The sequence below is a fragment of the Narcine bancroftii genome, chromosome 4 (genome assembly GCF_036971445.1).
Source record: "Narcine bancroftii isolate sNarBan1 chromosome 4, sNarBan1.hap1, whole genome shotgun sequence".
Taxonomy (NCBI): domain Eukaryota; kingdom Metazoa; phylum Chordata; class Chondrichthyes; order Torpediniformes; family Narcinidae; genus Narcine; species Narcine bancroftii.
In genome coordinates this window covers 287,805,074-287,830,033 of record NC_091472.1, presented here as the reverse complement: position 1 = coordinate 287,830,033, position 24,960 = coordinate 287,805,074, and the positions used below count along the sequence as shown (strand labels likewise).

The window sequence follows — 24,960 nt, the reverse complement described above, 5'->3', positions numbered from 1 at the left end:
TGTTCATTCATTTTGTGTCATTAGAACAGAACCAAATTAAACATTCTAAATGTGTGAGTCTGTGGATGCTGGAAGTCTGAATTCAAAACAATCATACTTTAAAATTCTTACTCTCTCAGCACAAACAGGGTTCAGCTTGATGCCTTTCACAGATTCGAAACGAGACATGCAATGCAGCAGGTGGCAGAGAACATAGTATTATAGTGCAAGGCTGAACGACAAATAATGAAACACAGTTTGGACCTCGTGAAAGTGAAAATGGGAATACAGGTGCCTAACCTTTTATCCAGGATCACCTGCCATTGTTTGGAATCTTCTGGATTTCAAAATCATTTTGATTTCAGTCCCTTTAAGTCCGCCTGCCCATGTCGCCCTGTTGTCTCTCACCTGCCCCTTTTGCCCACCCGAGTCATGCTGCCGTCTCTCCCCCCTTGCCTGCTCGATTGAAAGCGCCGTGACGCTGGATGGGTGTCAATACCGGGCGATTCGGAAGCACTTAGCAGAGCGACACAGGAAATTCCACTGTGAGTTGAGTGAGGGTCATGTTCGACGGTGGGATTCTTGGAAAGTAACGATGCCACTAATTTGTGACGGGATACGCGGGAGTTGAGCAATGGTCGTGACTGGTGTCAAACTCCATCTTTGATGAGCAGGTGTTAGCTAACAAAAAAAGTGATGGTTTTTGGAGGTTGCCATTTTTTCGGAATCTCGGATAAAGCATTGGGTAAAGTCTGTCTTGTACTGAGAAGGCTGTTCAAAAGATAAAGTGCTGTTCCTTGAATTTAAATTGAGGAACAATGTAGGAGGGATCTCAATTGCAGAGAAGCAGTGATTAAGGTTACAGATGAAACAATGATGTTATGCAAACCTGCTTGACTTTTTCCCCCTCCCCCTTTCCAGTTTTTCCAGTTCTCCTCCCTCCCTTCCCCCTCCACTCACCCAGCCATTCCTCCTCCCCCCATCACTGCTGTCCCCTCCCTTCTCCACCTATCACATCCTGCTTTTGCTCCCCCCTCCCCCACCCTTACCCTTTTGTTCGGACGCCTGCCGACATTCGTCTGTACCTTGATGAAGGGCTCAAGCCCGAAATGTCGGTTATGTATTTTTCCCTTGCTATACAAAGGACATTGTTTGACCAGCTGAGTTTCTCCTGCATTTTGCCATGCTCAGCAAATTTTGTCTATTTTATTCCTCTTGTAGAATGGTGAATCGAAGAAAGTGTAAAGAAATCAGTGTTCGACCTGGAAAGAATGGCTTCTCGTCTGGTTTGAAGGGAGGTGGTATTGTACTGACAATAACTACACCAGCAGTGCGAGTATAAGACAGCTTTAATAAACTAATATGTACACTGTGTCTTGTCCCTCTGCACGATAAACCTGGAAGGCTAGACTGTAGCTCTGGACTACTTCATATCCAAGGTCACTGGGATGACCCCTGGTGACCTAGTGGTGTAATTACATCTCACCACATGTATGATGTGGCTGCATGTGGATGTAGTGGAGGGTGATGAGGTGGATGATAAGTCAGGAAGAGCAATATCCTTATTCTCAAGCCATAAGAAATAGATTTGCTCAAGAAGGCCGCCATCATGAAGTAAAGCATAATTATGCGCATAAATGACAATGGACGGTGGGTTTGACACCCATGATCATGGAATGCTTTGAGAGGTTGGACAAAGATCACCCAAGTTTGAGCCTACCAGCCAGCCTTGAGCCACTTTAATATATCGGCCAAACAGATACCATCCCCACAGTGCTCCACTCAACGCTAGAATATCTGGATGCCATGGTCACTTAGCTCAGGTTACTGTTCATGGGCAACAGCTCTGCTATCAATGCCAAAGTCCTTGGCAAAATCATTCCCAAACCACAGGATCTAGGCCTCTGAGTCCCCCTCTGAACCTAGATCCTTGATTTCCTGTCTAACACACAGCAATCAGTGAAGATGGGTCACAGAATCGCCTCCATGATCACACTCAAGACCGGCACTTCTCAAGGATGTGTACTCAGTCCCCTATGATATACCCTCCATTCATTCTCTCTCTCTCCTCTGCATGGGTAAATATCATTCCAACTCTGTCTTAAAATTTGTCAGCAATACCAAAGTTGTGAGCTGGGCATCAAATGAGTTGGAATACAGGAAAGAAATCAAAAATCTTCTGGCAGGGTACCAATATAGCAACCTCTTTCTCAAAGTCAATAAGGCAAAGGGGCAATCTTCTGTACAGCCATCAGTCTCCTGAATGAACACCATAATAGCTGCCCTTTATACTCTGTAAATTGTGCTCTATTCAAGGCTGCCTGTAATGTTAGAGATTGGAGCATCTTCTGAGCGAGCACAGCAAAGAGACTGAGGCAACAGGCTGTGAGCTCCGGTATCACAACTGCTTTAATCTGAATCTCATGCTGCCCCCCCAGTGTCGCAATGACGCAAGCGCGTACGCGACCTTCCGGTCTGAACTGGAAGGGACGGTTCACCGCTACTAGAGTGTGGGTCACCACACAACCCAATTCCCACCCCCAAAACTGGCACCGATGCCCTTGGAATGCATTGTGGGAGAGGAGCACTGGTGGGGGAAGGCTGTACTGGCTGGGACAAGTCCACATGTGCTGGCTTTAAATGGTCCAGCAAGTAAATCTGACAATCATTGTGAGTAGGTACCAGAATCCCCAGGAGACGGGCAGCGATCCAGTTATGTCCAGATGGACATGTTGGAACCTTCAGGTTGGGCCATTGAAGTGGTGGAGTTTGTGTTGCTGGACCTTGGACATATGGTAGTCTGTGCAGTCTTTGCTCACTCAGTGATCTGTTTGAGCAGGCCATGACAAACAAATTTTGCGGCTACTAGCCGCAATGTTGTGCAGATGGAGAGGTGTGGATTAAGACGTTGATTAAGTCAAAAACTGTCCTCCTCCACTGTGCGGGGATGAGAGGGTGGGGCTGGCCAGTGGAAATGTTGCAGAGGAGTGGGAGGTCTTGGAGCTGCAGCCCCGTGATGGCTGTTATGGAGCTGAGTGTCTCAGGATCGTTCTGCTGTGCCTTATCCAGGTCAATGCCCTGCAACAGGGCGTTGTCTGTAAGCCTGGAAAGTGCATCGGCAACGACGTTGTGCTTTCTGTAGAGGTGTCGGAAAGCAGTGGTGAATTCGGAGATGTAGGACAAGTGTCTCTGTTGTCAGGCAGACAATAGGTCAGAGGACTTTGCGAAGGCCAACGTAAGCAGCTTGTGGTAGGTGTAAACTGAATGGGTGCCCTTCAAGGAAATAACAGAAATGGCAGACAGCCAGGTAAAAGGCAAGTAGTTCTCTGTCAAATGCGTTGAACTTTAATTCGGGTGGTCGCAGGTGTCAACTGAAGAATGCAAGGGGTTGCCATGAGTCATCAATTAACTGTTCCAGTTCAGCGTCCATGGCTGTGTTGGATGCATCGATGGTAAGGGCTGTCGGTATCTCCATCCGTAGGTGTACCAGCCTCCTAGTGTGGGCCAGAGTCAATTTGAATGCAGTGTGTGGCTCCTTTGTCCATTGAAGCTCCTTTGATGAGGCCAACATTTAATAAAAAGAGAGGGCGCACAATCTTGGCTGCTGCAGGGATGAAGCTGTTGTAGAAATTCACCATGCCCATGAATTCCTTCAGTAAGGTAAGCTGCCAGATGGCATCGACTTTGTCTGGTAAAGAGATGGTGCCGGCTGGGGTGATCCTGTGGCCAAGAAAGTCTATTTCCGTGAGGCCAAACTGTCACTTCTCTGGGTTAACAGTGAGGCCAAACTGTGCAAGGTGAGTGAACAGCTGACTGAGGTGCATCATGTGTTCTGCAGGCTAACTGTTGGGTACCAGGATGTCAATTAAGTAGATGAAAAGGAAAGGCAAGTCTCTCCCGACTGCCTCCATGAGGCACTGAAAGATCTATGATGCATTTTTAAAACCAAATGGCATGCGTAGGAACTCAAAGTGGCCGAATGGGGTGATAACAGCAGTCTTTTGGATGTTGTTCGGGTGTACTTTGGAGAAAAGCTTTGCCCTATGAAGATTTGCTGTGAAATCATGGATATGGGAAATTGAGTAGTGGTCTTGTGTCATTGCGTAATCGCCACAGGGCCTCCAGCTATCATTGGACTTAGGCACCAAGTGGAGTGGAGAGGCCCATGGATTATCAAAGTGACGGATGATGCCCAGCTCTTCCACGTGCCTAAACTCTTTCTTGGCAAGGTGGTGTTTGTCTAGGGCTAGGCGGACCAGTAGTAGTAATATGGTGTTGGACGCCATGTTTGGGCATGGCTGCCTTAAATTGTGGGTGCAGAATGGATGGAAAATCTGCGAGGAATTGGCCGTACTGGCCGTGTTTGGTCTCCATGGAAGCGAGCTGGGTGGATGGTTCATTTGATCTGCTGAGGTACACCGTGTGGAAGGTCTGAGCGTGACCTGGAGATCGACGAGTAGCGAGTGGACCCAGAGAAAATCTGTGCCAAGCAAGGGTTTGTCCTTCAAAGCAAGGGTGAAAGACCAATGGAATGTGCTGTCATTGAAATGTACAGGAATCGGCCTTTTTCCGTAAGTTCAGATGGCAGTGTTATTAGCAGCCTGAAGGGAAGGACCGTGTGGTCTCATGTGCATCTCAAGTGCTGTGGGGGGGGGGGAGGGGTGGGTATGATTCCTGTGTCCACAAGGAATCTGCAGTCTGGGGTGCTTGCCCAGACATGGAGAGGACTATTTGGTCGGCTAGCTGCCGCAGCCACTAGCGGCAGCTGGCCCCGTCATTTCCCGGGAACGAACATGGCTGGCGGCATCTGCGGACGGATGCCCCCAACATTGGTGATAGAAACACCATTTGGGATCAGACCTCTCCATCCTCTGATGGGATGGGGCCTGCTCACATAGTGGATTAGACTTGAGTGTTGTCCTTGGTGGTGGCCCCGAAACACAGTTAACGGAGTCTATGGCTTCGTGTTTCGAACGGTAGAGAACATTCGTCCGCGCCGCAACTTTGCAGGGATCACTAAAATTGGAGTTGGCCAAGAGGAATCTGATGACCTTGGGCATCTGCCCGAACATGAGGCAGGGCTTGTGCCTTTCCATCAGCATGAGCATCTCGTCCGTGAGGGCAGAGCGGGCTCTATTGCCTAGGCCATCCAAGTGCAGGAGCCAGGCTGCTCGCTTGCATCGTGAGAGGCCAAATGTGCTAATGAAGAGGCTTTTCAGAGCCATGTATTTACCTTCAAATGGCAGTGCATGAATGAGGTCATCGACTTGTGAGGTGGCTTCCTGGTCGAGCGAGCTGACGACATAGAAGTATCTCATTGAATCAGAGGATATCTGTTTGATCTGGAACTGGGCCTCCGCTTGGCCAAACTAAATGCCTGTTCGTCCAGAAAGTCGCCAGTTTCAATGCGACGGCACCTACAGCACTTGTTCCATTGTTTCAAGTCTTCAGGACGTGGAGACCAAGGTAGTGTATTTTGAGCGAGCGTGGCAAAAAGACGGAGGCAACAGGCTGTGAGCTCTAGTATCACAACTGCTCTAATTTGAATCTCCCGCAGCAGACTTTAAGCCTTATCCTGTTCTGCCCCCAACGTCTATACACTTGGGTCCTGATGATTCAAGCGCGTACGCAGCCTTCTGGTCGAGACTGGAAGAGATGGTTCCACAACACCATCCTTGCCACAACTGCCCCGCCGACTGCACATGACAAGTAGGGCTGGTTCGTTGCTCCAAGAATGTGCATTGCCACAAAATAACCTTTTGGCCTGTTTGCAGAAGAACTCTGTACTGGGTATTTTGGGGCAGCATGGTTAATGTAGCTGTTTGCATGTTGCATGATGCTATTACTGCAGCAGCGACACCGGTTTGAATCCAGCGCAATTTTCAAGTTGTCTGTATGTTCTCCCCATGTCTGCATGGTTTCCTCCAGGTGCTCCGGTTTCCTCCCACATTCCAAAGACTTAGATGGGTTAGTAGGTTAATTGGTCACATAGGCTTATTCAGGTGGCATGGCCTGGTGAGCCCGAAAGACCTGTTACTGTGCTTTAAGTCTAAAATTTTTTTAAAAACCCAGAATTTGTCATTCATTATCTTTGATCTTAACACCATTTTTTCTGCAGTAACTCTATACTTGTGGAATCGCTGAATACCTGACATGGTATTCTAGCCTGTAATATTCTGAAATAAGAACAGAATATACTTTAGAAATTCAGCAGGTCAGGCAACATCTAGGGAGAAATTGTTTGCTCTTGATGCATGATGTTTTCTGTACTTGGCCTCTCTGAACACCAATATCATTCCAATTTTTCGCCATTCAACAATTATTTTACCATTTTTTTTTCTACCAATGTTGATTACCCTTTTTTTACATATCTGGCATAAATTTATCCATTTACTCTTTTTTAGTTCTTTCATATTTTTTTATTTAATAAGTTACAATAATTCAAAATTATAAATTTTACATACATAAATTCATGTGTATAGAGTGACATTTTTCATTTTCTTCCCATCCCACCTCCCTCAACACCCCCAATTAACCCCCAGAAGGAAAAGAAAAAAAGAGACAAAAAAAGGAAAAAATGGATGTGTCACCTAGTTTTTATCTAATTTTATTGACTGAAAGAATATAACCTATATTTTATGATCTCATTAAGAGTTGGAGGATTGAATCTGGAGATCACTAATGCACTTACCCAAATTTGTTGAAATTGTCCAAAATTATCTTTTAAATTATACATAATTTTTTTTGTAATGGAATACAATTATTCATTTCTATATACCAATGCTGTATCTCAAAGATATTTCCACTTTCCATGTTATCATTATACAATTTTTTTGCTGCTGCTAAAGCAATGATAATAAATCGTTTTTGAAATTTATCCAACTTTAACTGCAAATCTTTATTGTTTATGTTACTTAATTAAAATATTTTTGGGTCTTTAGGTATTTTATTTTTGGTTCTTTGATTTAATATTAAATTCAATTCTTCCCAGAAAAAAATCACTTTCTCTCATATCCAAGATGAATGTAATATTGTACCAGTTTCTTGTTTACAGCAGAAACACTTATCTGACAGTGTAATTTGCCCATTTACTTAGCTTCAATATCACCCAAAGCTTTACTGTTTCCTTACAATCAACCACTAACTAGTTTAGTGTAATCAGTGAATGTGGATATTACACATCTAATCCCCTCTTCAAAATCATTAAGCTACGTTGTGAACATATGGGACCCCAGTATCAATCCCAGTAGCACCTCAACTCTTACGGACTTCCAAACTAAAAATTACCTACTTATTTGTTCTCTTTTTTCCATTTGTTACCCAATCCGCAACCCATTGTGGTTTTAACTCACAATATCAGTTGCTCAAATTGTGCTCAATTTGGTTATATCCAAAACATCTTGTACATGGAAGTCCCCTTAAAATCATCTCAATAAACTTTAACCACCTGATCAAATATTACTCAGAAGCCTATTCCTGTGAATAAGGAAAATATTCCTTATCAGGATGATATCAAACAGTGGGAACATCTAAAAGACATTTTCTTACTCAAGATTGATGCTAAAATGAGATGTTAATTGGATTAGATGTACCAAATGCTCTTGAACCTCTAGAAATAATGAGGAGTCAAAATGACACACCTTATGCAGTAAGAATATTGATTGGATGGACAATGAATGGACAATTAGGAGGAAAAATGAATAATGATCAGGAGTCATCAAATGTAAATCTCAACTGAATTTCAGTTGTCAAACTTGATCTGTGGGAACAACAGTTTAAAATGGATTTTCCTGAATGTCTCACAGATATTCAAGAACCATCAAAGGAGGACAAGCAGTTCCTGGATTTAGTTTGAAATTCGGTTAAATATATTGATTGTCACTACCTCATTACCTTTGAAGAAAAGGGAAATTTGTATGCCAGATAACAAAATAATTGCAGAACAGTGTATGCTAAATTTGAAGAGAAAATTCAAGAGGAATTCTTCTTTTCATTTTGAATATACCAATGTCATGTCAGACATGATAACCAAGGGTTACGTAGAAAATGTATCAGAAGATATCTTGGAATGTAAATATGGTAGAAAATAGTATTTACCTCATCATAGCGTTATACATTCACAAAAGGAGAACTACGTGTAGTATTTGATGGTGGAGCATCATTTCAAGGAGTTTCATTGAATTCTCACTTTTACAAGGTCCAGACTTAACAAGTACTTTAATAGGTGTTCTGATAAGATTTTGTAAAGAGCCTATTGTAATTGCTGCAGATATTGAAGCAATGTTTCTTCAAGTAAAAGTACCATCAGAAGATTGTGATTCTCTACGATTGTTAAGGTGGCCTAATGGCGATTACAGTAAAGATATGATTAAATACAGAATGACAGTTCATTTATTTGGAGCAACTTCATCACCGAGTTGTGCAAATTTTGCTCGCAGGAAATTTGCTGAAGATAATGAGGAGCAATTTAGTTCTCAAACAATAAGAATCATCAGAAATAATTCCTATGTTGATGATTGTCTTCGTTCAATGGTTTCAGAAAAAGAAGCGATAGATCTTTATCATGTTGAAAGAGATCTGAGATAAAGGAGGTTTCTTCCTTATGAAATGGATTAGCAACAGTCAAGATGTGTTGGCTGTTATTCCTGAGGCAGAAAGAGCAAAGGAGATAAAACCTATTGACTTGGATTGTGATGTTCTACCTGTTGAAGGGATTCTAGGGGTGCAATGGTGTGTTTGATCTGATATTTTCAAATTCAAATTGTTTTGAAAGAACAGCCTTTGACAAGAAGAGGTATTCTTTTGATTGTAAGCTCAATATATGATCCTTTGGCATCAGTAATATTAATAGCCAAGAAAATTGTGCAGAAGAAAATTTGGTTGGGATGAAACTATACCAGATTCCATTGCATAAGATTGGATGAATTGGATTGAGAGTTAGAGAATTTTGAAGTCAACAGATGATTTAAACCAATAGACTTTGGAATTGCCACATTTGCTCAGTTATACCACTTTGCTGATGCAAGCGAAGGTGGTTTTGGTCCTGTCAATTATTTAGTTCTACGAAATAACCAAGAGCAAGTACATTGTGGATTTGTAATGGGAAAAGCCAGAGTGGCTCCATTAAAGCCAATCACCATACCTCGAATGGAATTGACTGCCGCTACTATGGTGAGCAAAATGGACACTGTCATGAAGAGAATTACAGATGGAGCTGTCAGACTCTATGTTTTGGACTGATAGTACATCACTACTTAAATACATTAATAACAAAACCAAAACACTAATTCACTCTAATGTGAATGCTATTCAAATATATAATTAAAATGATCCGATTACTCAATTAATTTGCTATCATTCATCATGGTTTCATTTGAGCAAATTTTTAGGATTTTTAGGTTAAAAACTATGCTTTTAAATTGTGTCAAAAAAAAACAGAATCTAAAGTCTTGAAAGAGCCAATACCTAACAGATAATGAGTTGGCAAATTGGAGATTATGTGTTTTTGTCAGAAAAAGGCATTTGATAATGAGATATCAAAATTGAGGAAGGATGTGAATGTTACAAAAGCAAGTCGTGTTTTCAATCTAAATGGGAGTTCATCAGATGAAACTCTGTCTTGTGGCAAATCCGCCATTTGTTGTTGTCCAGGTTTAGCATTTGCACGTTGACAATTAACACATTTTGGTATAATTCTTTTGATCAATATTGAAACACCAAGTGTCCAATATTTCTGGCATAATCCTGTTAACATGTGATTACAATCACCATGACCTGTTTTTTCATGTATATGTCGAACAATCAAATCAGAAATATGAAATTCCTTAGCTAATATAATTGGATGTTTCACTTCTACACTATTGCTTTTTCCAATCTTCTTCCTACTCTCAATACATCATCAGAAGATTGGAAAAAGCAATAATGTCAGAAGAAGTGAAACATTCAATTAATTTAAGGAAAAAACAGGTCATGGTGGTTGTTCGATATATTCATGAAAAAACAGGTTATGTTGGTTGTAATCACATGTTAACAGGATTACGCCAGAAATATTGGATACTTGGTACTTCAACATTGATCAAAAGAATTATACCAAAATGTGTTCATTGTTGACGTGCAAATGCTAAACCTGGACAAAAACAAATGGCAGATTTGCCACAAGACAGAATTTCACGATTATCCCCCATTTACTCACGTGGGAGTTGATTATTTTGGTCCTTGGCAAGTAAAACGAGGAAGAAGTGTTGAAAAATGATACAGAGCTATTTTTACCTGTTTGACTATGATATTGAAGTCGCATCATAGCTTGATACAGACTCTTATCAATGTTCTTCGACGTTTTATCGCACGATGTGGTCAAGTAAAGGAATTATGTTCTGATAATGGATCTAACTTTACAGGAGCTCAACTGGAGTTCAGACAGCGTTGTGCGAAATCAAAGCTATTTTGAATAGTCATCCAATAACTAAAATTCCTGACGATTCAAATGACATTGAGGCACTTACACCAAATCATCTTAAATCTAAACCTTTAATGCCTCCAGGTCAATTTCAGAAAGAAGGTATTTATGTAGGACACAGATGAAGACAAGTGCAGTTTATTGCGGATCTATTTTGGAAAAGATGGATTAAAGAATATCTTTCATTATTACAAGAAAGATAAAAATGGTCTAAAGCTAACTGCAATTTTGTATGCGGAGACATTGTAATTATCATGGATGATTCTGCACCAAGAAATTCTTGGTTGCTGGGGAAAATCGTGGATACAGTTCTGGATAAGAAAGGTTTCATTCAGAAAATGTTTTTACCAAGGCTTGTTACTTAAATCGACCCATTACTAAAATCTGTCTTTTACAACAACCATGTGTACTTGTGTCTCTGTAATAGTAATTATTATATATTAGTCATTATAATAATTATGGGCTGGAATGTAAAGGTTAAAAACTTGTGGTTTTGATTCTTAGTTAATTTTGTGCTTGTCTCTTTAAGAAAGACTATTGTTTGTAGTGTTACTTTAATGATTATGACATAATATGTTGTAATATCCACGCAGACTAAGAACTTGTATCTCATTCTTCGATGAACTATGAAGGAGACGTGAGCTCAAGATAATTTTCCTTGAATGCATTTTATTTCTTGTATATCTCTTTAAAGTTGAATATCGATATATCTTTAGATACAGTAAATGCTTTGTTTATTCATCATTATGAAAATATTAATGTGAAGTTACACAAAATGTTTATCCATTTTATCAATGAATTAAAGCTACATAAAGCTGTATCTACGAGGTTTGGTTTATTGGATTAATAAGATAGTAATTCGGAATATCGTCCCCACGTTTCCTTGAAGATGACCCAGTTTGAAATTAGGAAATACTAGAACCTGGAAAGTGTCATCTATAATAGTTACATAGCAGGGGACCAGTGAGGGGTTCAGAGGCAGAGAGACCCGTGCAGACTGCAGATGACGTGGTTGGTGCATCCGTATGGGAGGCAGGCTGCGGGCTGCTGGAGACTCATTCGTCGGAACTTGAATTCAAGAAGGGCTCCCAAAGGACCTTGGGTGCTGAAGGCTTCCACAGACAATCGTGTTAGAAGTTTGGATCTGAAACTGGGGTTACCAATGAATCAAATAGAAGTCCATGCAGCTGCAGTGCATGCGGGAGCACTGGAGGCAAATCCACGGACACTCAGTGTCTCTGAAGGGACACTGTTTTGCATCTCTTTCTCTCGTACTGTTATGTGCACCAGGCAACATCAATGGCGATTCTTTGTTTGATTGGCTGCATCCTGGGCTCTTACGATGACACCAATATTCCTGAGCGAAAAATGGTAGAGGACACAGCTCAGAAATTTACAGCCCAAACCCTCCTCACCATCGAGAACATCTACAGGGAACAATGCCGTCAAAGACCAGAAGCAATCATCAAGGATCTACATCACCCAGCTCATGCTCTGTTCTCATTGCTACCATCAGGATAGAGGTATAAGAGGTATAGGTTCCACAAAATGGTGGCACGGGTATAGTTCATAGTGGCCTCTCTGTACTGGTGCTACAGGACACCCCCCCAGCTAGGTGTCGTGCAAAGATGGAGTCTGGAACATGGAGTCAGATGTTAAAATTTGGGGAACAGCAAGCAAGAGCGGATCTCTGAAAGAGGCCACAACGTGCACAGATTCAACTACCAGGGGATGGAGCTTACATTGCAAACTTGAAAGGGTGAGGGGATTGACACCTCAAATGGGGCGATATGGCCTTCAGTCTTCTGCGTGGAGTTGATGTTGCCTGTTGCTGGGAGTCATGGAGATGGTGTGGCGAAGTTGGAGGAGGTGTACTGAGGAGTTTGGAGCGGTGGAGCCGGAGGAGGTATCCTGAGGTGTCTGGAGTGGCAGAGTTGTGGGCCTGGTTCGGGGGTCCTGAAGATGCGTGTCCAGGATTGCTGGGGCCTCATGAGGGTGATGCCATGGCTTCAACCTTGAGGGATGGTGAAGTATGAGAGTAGTTTTCCCTTTAAAAAAGACGATTTAACATTCAGAGTCCAGCAGATGTCAGGAAACCTGGGCTTGACGGCGGCGCAGTAATAGCCTGCAGTGTCCTCTTTGGATCAGGTGAACGGTCTCTAGTGGACATTTTAACACCTAAAGACATTCTTCAACCTGTCTCTTCTGTAACCTCTGAAAATCAATGTATTGTGGCACCTTTTTTTTAATATACATTTTAAGTAGTTGCATGTAATTGGAGATGTGTGTGTAAGAGAGAGTTTAATATTGTGATATCTCACTGTCCTGCGGGGACATAGTGGCAGCTAAGGGCCCAGGATGGCGGCGCAGCAGTTGCTCTCAGCAGCCACATCGGATCCTGGTGCTTCCATTCCAATGCTGTTTGTAGTTGTTATTTTTTTTATGTAGCACCGCAGGTTCAGGGAAACACTGTCTTGTTTTTTTTTTCTTAAAACGACAAATAGGGCCTACTACAAGACTCGTACCACCAGGATCAGTAACAGTTACTGCCCTTCCACCATCAGACTTCTCAACAGCAAACTCAATTAGGGGCTCATTTAAGGACTCCTACTTTTGTACATTATTGATTTTCTCTCTCTCTGTATTGCACAGTCAGTTTGCTTAAATTTCTTTATTTGTTTACATGTATACACATCTTCTTGAGTACAGTTTTTTGACTACCAATAAGTGGTAATTCTGCCTCACCCACGGGAAAAAAGATCTCTAGGTTGTATGGGATAATGACGATACATTTTATTGTCATTATGCTAGTGTACCAGCCAATGAAACATAAGCAGCAATGTAAAATAGAGTTATATATATATTACAATAAGCGCACGATAAACCATGTGCAATTAAAGCCACATTATTCTAAAATAAATTGTTTAAAAAAAAAGGATTACTAATTCTAAAATATAAGTGCAGCCCCGCTCAATGCCGTGAATTGCTAATAGTTCTTGGGTGAAGGCTCCTCTAACATCTGCCCATTAGTAGGAGAGTAAATAGTTTGTGGTTACGATGTGTTGCATCTTTAATGATATTCCTTGCCCGGTCCAAACATCGTCCCCTAGAGATAGATTCTTCTTTTTTGTTTTGGTGGCGAGCGCTGCGCCTTGGCCGGCTCGGGCCGGGGGCTGTCGCCCGGCCATCCCCTAGAGATAGATTCGATGGTAGGCAATTGCATTCCAACAATCCATTGGGCAGTTCTCACTACCTGCTGCTGTGCCTTTGGCAAAGGCACAATTATAGCAGTCTTTAAACTTGTTGAAACAACTGGCTTGGCATCCGTAAAAACCTCTTCCAACTGATCTGTGCAAGCTCTAACCATTCGACCAGGTATGCCATCCAGTCCAACTGCCTTCTGTACATTCACCCTTCTAAGGATGGCCCATACATCCATAATAGAAAACGAGAGAGGTGATTCATTCAGTGCAAGATCCACCTTGAAAGAGACGTCCTTATTTTCTCAATCGAAATGAGCGTAAAAAATAATGAAGCTCCTCAGAGAATTTTAAGGGGGTCACAACTCGGAACGGGTGATATACCAGATGATTTATAATCACATGCATTCTGAGACCAAGGAAGCAAAGTGTTCCTCAATGTTCTGTTTGTATATATGTTTAGCCAAGAGATTCCCCTCTTTAAATTGGACCTGGCCAATCCATATAACTCTTGGTCTCCAGATCTGAAGGCTGAATCTCTGTCTTTGATCAAATGACGAACCTTACTGTTCATCCAACAGTTTCTGTGATGTTACTCCATCCACACACCAATTTATATTCTCAATAACAAAGTTGGCGTGTACCTCGTTATCGATTTGAGAATCTCCTGTGACAGGATTAGCAAACACACTCCAGTCTGTATTTTGAAAATGCTGCTGAAGAACAAAGTCAGCCAACTCACCCCCCACCACCCCCCCACCCCACCAGATCTTGATAGTCTTAATTACGGGTTTAACCCATTTAATATCTGGTTTGTACTTGGGAATCATAAACAGTGAAAGATGGTCAGACTGACTCAAGTGAGGGAGGACAGTAGTTCTGTATGCATCAGCCACATTTGTGTAAATCTGATTTAATGTTTTGTCCCCTCGCATATTACATGTCACATTTAGATGAAATCCTGCAAGCACCGAGCATAAATATAGTGATTAAAGTCTCCAGACACAAAAAGGCACCATCTGGATGTGATATCTGCAACTTGCCAATTGCAGCCTTAAGAACATTCAAAGCAGTTTTGGCATTTGCACCCGGAGGTATATAAACTGCAACAGTGATGATCCAAGTAAATTCTCTTGGTAGGTAAAAAGGTCTACACTTGATAATCAGATGTCAGCAATGATGAAGTTAGAGCATCATAATTGATTTACATCGATGCACAACCCACCTCCCTTTTCCCTCTCACTGCCGTTATTCGGTCAGCCCTGAAAAATGTTCGACCTTTCAAATCCACCACAATGTTTGATATACCGCTATTGAGCCATGTCTCCATAAAAATAATTATACTAAAGTTCCTGTGTGAGGAGCCAGGTCTTCAATTCATCCATTTTCTTTCACCAGAGACTGAGCATTTACAAGGAAAATATCCGGTAGCGCTGGCCTGAGTGGTTTTAGCCGTAGCCTGGCACACAGGCCTCCCCACTTTACCCTTCGTTGTTTATGGTCTAGTTGCCAATGCCAAAACCTACCAGTCATGGTGAGTCCGTTCCAGTTTCGGGGTGGTGGGGAGGGGCGGGGAATGGATTTGATCAAAATCAAATGGACTCTATGAATATAACCACACCTACTTCACTTGCAAAAGTGTCTGTCTACTGTAGCTGTAATAATACTCTGCTTAATTTGGCATACACTCAGAAAACAAGTAAATTCTTCATTATTTTACAATTTCCTGTTGGACACCAAGCCTCGCAATGTGAATGTCCCGCCACCTTCAGTCTATCTTTGAACCTGTCATCTGTGATGTACTCTGAGAATAAATCTGAAATTTGACCTTGTATGCCTTACGGTAGGCAAAAGACAGTTTTGTGTCATATTACATGTTTTGTGCTATTACATGACAATAAAGGAATTTTGAATCTTGAATATAACACTGAGTATCATGCAGAGTTTGTCCCGGGGCTCACGTGAAAGCTCCTTTCACCTAGAGTAAGTGAATGGAGTTGATGAAGCAGTGGTGGACGGAACCTGACCTGTGCTTAAGGAAAAAGCAAAAGGCGCTCAGGCCTGTAATTCCCTGTTGCAGTCCTAAACACATTATCTGAAGTTGTATTCATGCAAAATCTGCAGTGATTTGCAGATAGTATCTTCATGGCAAGAAACAATTTATGAAAGTTATTTGCTTTTTGTTTTGCCCTGAATTTGCAATAAGAGAGCAGACTTTGAACGTCTCACCTTCCTTGCCTCTCTTGGTTGTAAAAGATGTCTCTTAGACATGCTTGTGTCCTCTTGATCTCAGTGTCTGTGTATGTGGATGTTGCACGTGAGGCACATTTTGATGCTGTATTATTTATCAAGGAGAAATTTATGATTGACTAAATTATCTTTTTTTTGTTTAGCATCCAGATGAAAAGAGATTGGAAGGGCTTTCCAAGCAACTGGATTGGGATGTTCGCACAATTCAACGCTGGTTTCGGCAGAGAAGGAACCAGGAGAAGCCAAGCATCCTTACCAAATTCTGTGAGAGCATGTACGGATTTAATCTGTTGTGTTTTACTAATGCAGAATTGAAGACAGTTTATACTCTGACAGAAAGAACAGGGCTTGATTTCTTTTAATAATTTTAATAATGTTGTTACTTATTGTTTTGTTTTGAACAATGAGGACTGACTCTAGTACTAGGCCTATTTCATTTTAAAAGCTGGTTCTTTCTAATACTGTTTTCTGCCATGTTACATTAACTTGTTTAGCGTGGCAAATTAAACAGGATCATATTTGGTCAAAATTGTGACTAAATGAATTTGTTAATATTTGAAAGGCATTTTTGTGGTTTTGGTAGATTTGCATCAGTATGCGTAATCTCAGTAAAATTTAAAAAAAGCATCAAGGCAAGTAGAATTGGTTAATGATTATAAACTGAGTAAGGTGAGTAGAAACAACAAACAATCTACTGGAGAAACTTAGCAGGTGAAGCAACAATAATTGCAAATAAAATAATGGTCAACATTTCGAGCCAGAACCCTTCATCAAGACAGAGGGGAGAGTGCATAGAAGTTGTGGGAATGTTGCACAAAGTCATGCTCATGTTTGTCAGTGATCTTGCAGAAAGACAACAAAGCTCTGGTGCAAAAATCTGAAAGAAAATCTGAAAATGCTATAGATAAATATTTAGCGTGTCATACAGCATCCTGTGAGGAAAGAAACAGGGTTTTAATTTCAACTTATTTTGTCAGAAGTAGTCTTCCACCTGAATTTAAGTAAAGCTCTAATGGGGTTTTACAGATGAACCATAAGGACCAATCCACAATCAGAGAATTGGCCAAAGAGCAAAGATTTCCCAGAACCAAAGGTAGAAGGCAGCCAAATTTTCTTTTGAAAATATACAACATGAAAGATAGCAATAAGATTGCAAGATTGCAGAATTTATTTACAAGGAAGTTGCTTGGACTTGAGGAACCGAGTTACAGGGAAAGGTTAAACAGGTTAGGATTTCATTCCTGGAATGCAGAAGAATGAGCGGAAATTTGCTAGGGTGGCATTCAAAAATATGAGAGCTATAGATAAATACAAGCAGGCATTTTCCACTGAGGTTAGGTGAGACAGGAAATAGAGGATATGGGTTAAGCATGAATGCAGGCTCAATATTGACAATTAAGAAACATTTTGATTGGTACATTGATAGGAGGGTATAGGTCATTGGGTCTAAGCATAAAATTAGTTCGGCAAAGGGCCATCTGTATCTAAATGATAGAGAAATAGTGAATGTGGAAGACTACCTAAGGCTAACTTCATGCATCCCATTAATATGGGCAACTGAATTGCTCCAGATTTGTGCAAATCATTTAGGGTTTGTAGCAGGTGAAGTCTTGCTTTACTCAGATTTAGTACAGGGGGTATAACTAATCTGATTGCATTTGATGTCCTCACAAATCTACTGTTGAAAATGTTCTAGATGACTTCGCTGGAATGGAGCCTTTAGCAGCCAAATTTCAATGACGATTTCAATAGAAGGATGAGAGCACAGCAGATACGTTGTAAAATTCTTGGTTCTCCATGCTGTCAGTCATGCCTGTTTACTGAAGGCTGGGAGATAAGAAACATCCACAAAATAAGTCAAAAAAAAGAAAGAAACCTCTCAATGACAAATAGACAATAGTAGACATCACAGATGCATAGGCAAAGTCTTTCTTCTCATCCTTGAGCTCCAACACATTCACTGCCCTCTCAAGTTAGGATGTATATAACCAACCTTCCACACTTTGGTTAGCCGGAGATACTAAACTGTATCATTATTCCGACACTAGTTCCCTTCATTCAGAATCTAAAATCCTCCTTTCTCTTCCACTTGTCCCAGCCTGCCACAAGGCTAAAACAACACATCAAAATAAGATCCTCAGTGCATTAATCTTACAAACACTGTTGAATATTCTGTGCAAAATCATATTCCAGGACCATACAACAAATAATAAAGGGGATGAGTACATTCCTCAGCTATTGTCTTTGTCTTGATCCAACAGACTTCTGCAGAAATCCCCAATGATTTGATCTTGACTGTGGCGGAATTAACAAGATATGAAGATAATTTAACTTCCTTTGCTCCATTATCTATTCTCCATAATCACTTGATAAATCTCACTATATCAGTGCCTATAGAAAGGATATGAAGCTCTTTGAATGTTCAAAGAAAGGCAGTAGTGATAGAAAGTGTTTGTTAAGCAAGTATTTGTTTCAATTTACTGAGTTAATTTGTATTCTTAACATTCTGCTACAGCATATTCCTTTTTGAGTATAGTTTTGTCATTTTACAATGTTTTATGATATGATAAGATGTGTTTCAGAGATTGAACATTTTTTCTACATTTGTTTCCAGCAACGGAACAAGGAACTAAAATAAAACTCAATGAATTCTGAAAATGTTAGTGGGAAATATTGGTCTAATGATAACTTGTGCAAGACATATGCTTCACTTAAGGCACTGTATCGTTATTTACATAGCAATTAACACGTAGCATTAGAAAGAAGGGAGCTTGTGTGAATGAGGAGTGTATATACTGATTAGACATGCATTCTTCTTCTTTCTTTGGCTTGGCTTCGCGGACGAAGATTTATGGAAGGGTAATGTCCACGTCAGCTGCAGGCTTGTTTGTGGCTAACAAGTCTGATGTGGGACAGGCAGACACGGTTGCAGCGGTTGCAAGGGAAAATTGGTTGGTTGGGGTTGGGTGTTGGGTTTTTCCTCCTTTGTCTTTTGTCAGTGTCATGCAGTAAGTTGGTGTGAATTACATAGTTCAGTTTGATGTGCTTTTCTTTAGTACTGGTAGGTTACTTTCTCGTGTAGTGACCGGGGTTATTGTCTACACTTGGCACCAACCTATTTTGTTTTTAATGCTGATTTAGCTTGATTGCATTCTGCACATCAACCTTATAAAATATTAATTTCATAAGGGCTCAGTAATACAAGACCTTTTGCAGTTAACTTGTTGCAAAATTAATTTGACCCATATTTTACAGTAAATAGTGAAGACTGATCTCTTAATAATAAAGATTCACCAAGCTTTATTGATCGGGGAGCAGAAGACATCAGAAGCAGTGCATGAGTGGTCAGACAGATCAACAATTCATTAAAGAAAAATCTTACAGATAGCAAAGTAGAAACTAAAAATAATTGAAATATATTTTTTTCAGTTATAGAAGATGAAATCAAAATTTTCATGTGCAGTGGGGATTCAGGATTCATTTACTGTTTTATGTTATGTGCTAATAGACAAAATGTAATTGTACCCACAATTCATTAATGTTTTTTGTTATATAAGTACATAGAAGTGCGTCGAGCATGGGCCGGCATCTCCACAGTAAGATAGAGAAGTCCCATCAGAGACATCAAGTGTCCATAAATTCACCTCTAGCGCTCTGGCAATCTGAGATCAAAATATCGTTAATAGTTCAGAAAATTTCTGAGTTTTAAACTCCTGCAGCAATAATGGTCTTTAAAATGCAAAATCTGAATTTCATGACCAGAGATGTACAGCAGTAGTTGAGTTTAAAAACTCAATCACCCCTTTCAAAGCCAGTCTTGATATTTTCACTGTTTTTGCAACATATAAAGTTGAGATTCACATCAGTTTAATGATGCTGCAGAGTACAGAGAAGCAGGGTGTCATGTTCAGAAACTTCCACGTATGCATGTTTAACTCAAGATATTATAAAGTGAACAAATTAAAATTGTTCTCATTAAAACCCCAAATTTTTGCCCCAGTAAAGTATGCATTTCGTACAGTTCTATTTGAATGCCATATATAATATATGTCAATCGAATGCCATATATTTGGCATTAGATGCATACTTTTCACTAAATCATTATTTTGGTTAACTTAATTAAGTAATAAGGTCAGAGTAAAATATCTTTATACCACTCCATCATTAAATTAAAGGAATTGCTAAAACGCACATGTAGCATTGCCTTGAATACGTTTATCATTAATTATGATTGATCTGTAAAATCCGAAAGCTTGCTTCAAAAGCAAAAATTAGCATTAATTGTGGATCAATTGTGTGGGAAATTTAGTCCCAACTGTCTGCTTTTTTAATATATTTTTGGGCTATCATAAAATTTTTACTCTTTAAAACATTTAATTTGCAATTTTAATAGATAGTGAATTTATGAAAATAAATTACAGAAGTGTGGATATTTTAATTATGCCCAAAGTGAGGTGAGAATATTTTAAGATTTCTAATATGCACTAATAGCCTGAGATTTACACAAATGATGTTCTTGGACCCTTACTCCATGCAAGTTAGCTGCTATGATTCCTCCATGGTAGAAATAATTTATTTTTAAAACACTACATTGACTGCTCGTCTGGAGACCTCTCATTGTCTTTAAATCGTCAGATAGTTTGTCCAATAACCAGTGTGAAAAGGGCAGAAAAATTCCTCAAACACTTTCACCCCCACAACCACCATGTATTTCTGACTTTGCCATAAAGCAATGTTTCCATGTCAATCAAAGCATTTAAAGCGTCCTCCAAGACCTCCTCCTCGATTGCTTGAAATTTCCTTCATTGCCCTTACTCTTGATGTCTACTTTATGTTAGATCTGGCCCTTCAATTATTCTAAATATAGTTGCATCGCACTCATTTTCAAAAGTTTGTTTTCCGTTGCTCAAAACTCTGAAATTCTCTCCTAAAAAGTCTTTGATTTATTTTTTCCTGTATTTGAGCTACAATAGTCTTCGACCTAGCTATCATATATGGTTTTGTCTGAGATCGTGGTGTTGTTGTCTGGCTCACTGACCTCTAGCTGGCTGAATCCAGATGACAACTCTTAGACACTTTCTCTTATTTACCCTTCCAACAGGATCTCCCCAAATTCCACCAAACCACTCTATCACATTACCATCCCTGAACTCATCACTTCTGGTCACCTCCCCGGCATGGCGTCCAACCTTATTTTTTCACAACCCTGTACTGCCTGTTTCTACTTCCTATTCAAGATCCACAAACCCAATTGTCCTGGCAGACCCATTGTTTCCACGATCTCCTGCCCCACTGAATTGGTCTCCGCTTACCTTGACTCTATTTTGTCTGTCATCCCCCCCCCCCCCGATCCAGTCACTCCCCACCTATATCCGGGGTACTTCACATGCCCTTCATCACTTCAGCAACTTCTAGTTCCCTAAGCTTGATTGCCTCATGTTTACCATGAATTTCCAATCCCTATACACCTCCATTCCCCATACTCAAGGCCTCAACACCATTTGTTTCTTTCTGGACACTAGAACCAATCAGTATTCCTCCACCACCACCCTCCTCCAGCTGGCAGAACTTGTCGACACGCTCAATAATTTTTCCTTTTGACTCAACTTACTTTCTCCAGCTTAAAGTGGTTGCCATGAGTACCTGTGTGGGCCCAAACTATGGCTGCCTTTTTGTTGGCTACATGGAGCACGCAGGCAAAGCCCCTCAACTCCTCCTCTGCTACATTGATGACTACATTGATTCTGCGCAGTATACCCATGATGGGCTTGATGACTTCATCCATTTTGCTGCCAACTTCCACCCCAACCTCAAATTCACTTGGTCCATCACTCAAAACGCTCCCTCTTTCCTCAGTCTTTCTGTATCCATCTCGGGAAAGCATCGCTTGACAGACATCTTCTAGAAACCCACTAACCCTCACAGCTACCTTGACCACACCTCTTCCTACCCTGTCCCCTGTAAGATTCCATTCTTTCAATTCCTCTGTCTCTATCACATGTGCACCCAGGATGAGGACTTCCATGCGGATCATCAGAGATGTCCACCTTCTTCAAACAGTGTGGCTTTTCCTCACCCACCATCAACTTGGCACTCACCCGCATATCTTCTATTACCCGCATATCTGCCCTGGCTCCCTCCACCCTCACATGCAACAAGGACAGGATTCCTCTTGCGTTCACCGACCACCCCATCAGCCTCTACATCCAACACACCCATCTCTGCCACCTATTATGTGATCCCACCATTAGACACATAGTCCCCTCTCTTCCCCAATTCACATTCCAGAAGGACTGCTCCCTCTGTAACTTCCTTGTCCACTCCTCCCTCCCCATCAATCACACCCTTGGGACCTACCCCTGTGACTGCAGGAGATCTGGCTGGGCACCCTCCAAATGGATGTCATTAATATAAACTTCTCTGGCTTTCATTAAAAAACCCCATTTCCTCTTTCCACATCTCTCCATTCCACCTCCTTTTGCACAAATATGATGAATTCTTACTTGTCCCTTGTCATATCCAATTAACATCTTTTTTTGGTCTGGATTCCTTCCCCACCCAGCATTGTCTGAATTCAGAGACTTTCTGAGATTTCTTGCTTCTGGCTTATTCTGAATTTTCCTTGAAGAAGGCCCCAGGCTCAAAATGTCAGCAATATATCTTTGTCTCCTAAAGATGCTGAAAAGATTGGCTGAGTTCCTCCAGCATTTTTATGTGTTTTACTAAAACCACAGTCTCTGCAGATTTTGTGTTTCACAATGCTGCATGAGCACCCACACCTCCTCCCTCACCACCTCTTGGGGCCCAAACCAATCCTTCAAAATGAAGCAACATTTAACTTGTGAATCTACAGGGGTCTTCCACTGTATCCAGTGCTCTGGACTGGACACAGACTGGGAGATCACTTTGATGATCACCTCAGCTCTGTCTTCCGCAAAAGTGTAGATCTCCCAGCTGCCACCCATTTCACTTCTCCATCCCGTTCCATAGCTGACACGTCTGTGCATGGTCTCAAACACTGCAAGACTGAGATCACCGCAAATTGGAGGAACAACATCGGAACTCTGACTGGGCACTCTCCAACTGGATAGATTTAATATTGACTTCTCTGGCTTTTGGTAAAACCCTCCCCTCCTTTTTCTCCCCTTGCATTGATGTATCTATGCAAGCACTGAAATGCGCCCATCCCCCATTAAAACTTACTTAAGCCCTTCACCCCACAACCATCCCTCATCGCCGCTGTGCCATCCACTTTGCCTTCTCTGCCTGTCCTCGCAACCTCCTCTCTCCACAACGTGCTCCTCCTTGTCCTCTCCTTCCACTGAGCCTGCATCTTAAGGGGAGGGAGAGAGGGGAGCACCACGTTCAACCAGAAGACAAAGGTCCGAGAATACGGGGGATGGTGAGAAACTGACACGAGCATTAGGGTTATTACACTGATTTTCATCTGTAAAATGCCTCTTCCTTACTGACCTACTCAGACTGTCATTCTGGACAGGCTATAGAATGGGCAGCATGGCCTGGCGGGCAACTTCCACCCGAACCTCAAATTCACTTGGTCCATCTCTTGCAACACTGCAACCTAGCTGTGCATTTCGAGGGAGTTGGGCTGCTCTCTGCCAACCAGGGTCAGTTTGGAGCGATGTCACTAAGTTAGCCAAGGGTCTAGACCGTGATGGAGGATGATATTTGGGCATCGATTTCAAATTGATGTCGGTGATGCGATTGTGTAAGAAATGGACCAGAGGTTCACCCGAGTGAAAATGTCCAGACAGAGAAATATTGGCGCTGCAGATGCTACAATCATGAGCAAAGAATTGGCGGAGGAACCCAGTGGGTCAGTCAGTGTCCATGAGTAGAAACGGTCCCTCAATTTTGAGCCAAGGCCCTCTATTGTGACCTATTTAAGGTCTTGGCAGTTCGATTGAGCATTTCTACCCACGGCTGAGTTCTTCCAGCAATGCATCATTCAGTCAGAGTCTGATTGCTTGGATCAGGTCAAGGTCATTTTCCGGTTGGCTGGCATTGGGTCAAGGTTGATCTCGGGTTGGCTGGGGTTGGGTCAAGGTCAAATTTGGATTTGGATTGACCACACTTGTGTTGGGATTGGCTGCAGTCGTGTTGAAATCGTATTTGGATAGGCCCAGGCTCCAGGCTGGGGTATTTCAGACTGGGCTCCAGGCTTTGGGTGCATCAGAGTTTCAGTCCAGGACAAGTCTGACTGTGTGAATGGGATGTGAATGTATGAATGCTGTTCCCTGTCTGCTTGATCTACACTGATCCACTGAGAAAACCATCTTTATAGAATTTGCAGGCTAAATGTTCATTGTTAAGAACATATATTCTTAAACGTCACACGTTGCTAACGCCAGGGTTTGGAGGGAAGTTAACCCTTAGATTTGTCAGGTTTACTCACTCCCCTTCCTTCGGCTGAATGCAGCCTTGCCTAGCTTTCCTGCGTAATTTAAACTCTGCAATATAAAATGAATTATGATAATGGTCAAAACATGGAACCAATTTCCTTCTCATGGAGCTGCATGTTGTAGAAAAATGACAACAATAATGTTTTAAGGGCAGAGTGAAATAAATTATTATCCAGGACTGTCAGTGGAATTTATTGTTTGTTTCTTATTCACCTTTGTTTGATTAAACTATGCAGGGACACTCTCTAATTTATAAACTACCATTAACTGTGGTGCATTTATTAGAACAAAATGTGACTGGCAGTGGTTACTGTACAGAAAATCCTATTTTATCTTCGTGGATGGGGTCTTCCGGAGCACAAAGGCCATTTGGCTCATTAAGTCTGCGGCTCTTGGCTGTTAATGTGCCCTTGTTATTTTGATCTTGGTTGAACCAGAGATGGTTCTGCAGCATTGTGGATGTGTTTTTTAAACATACGTATACTTTGCTCATAAAGGGGGGCGGGGGGGTGGGGGGAGGAGGCCAATTTAATTAATTGCGCTGTGAACCTCAGAAGAACTGCCACAGTGAAGAACACTGCTGAGGGATATAAAAAGCTACTGAGCACTTCCTCAGGAGTTCAACATTGAGCAGGCAAGGGAAGGACAATGG

The 24,960-nt window shown here is 41.4% G+C and overlaps 1 protein-coding gene across 1 annotated transcript in view; it reads left to right on the top strand.

Annotated features, from left to right (window-relative positions):
- The window catches only part of cers6 (ceramide synthase 6), a 284,277-nt gene that overhangs the window by 89,204 nt on the left and 170,113 nt on the right, over positions 1–24,960 (top strand). The window contains exon 3 of the mRNA XM_069935319.1: positions 16,029–16,159. Within this exon, the coding sequence (XP_069791420.1) occupies positions 16,029–16,159 (131 nt within the window). The remainder of the gene's footprint in view (positions 1–16,028; positions 16,160–24,960) is intronic.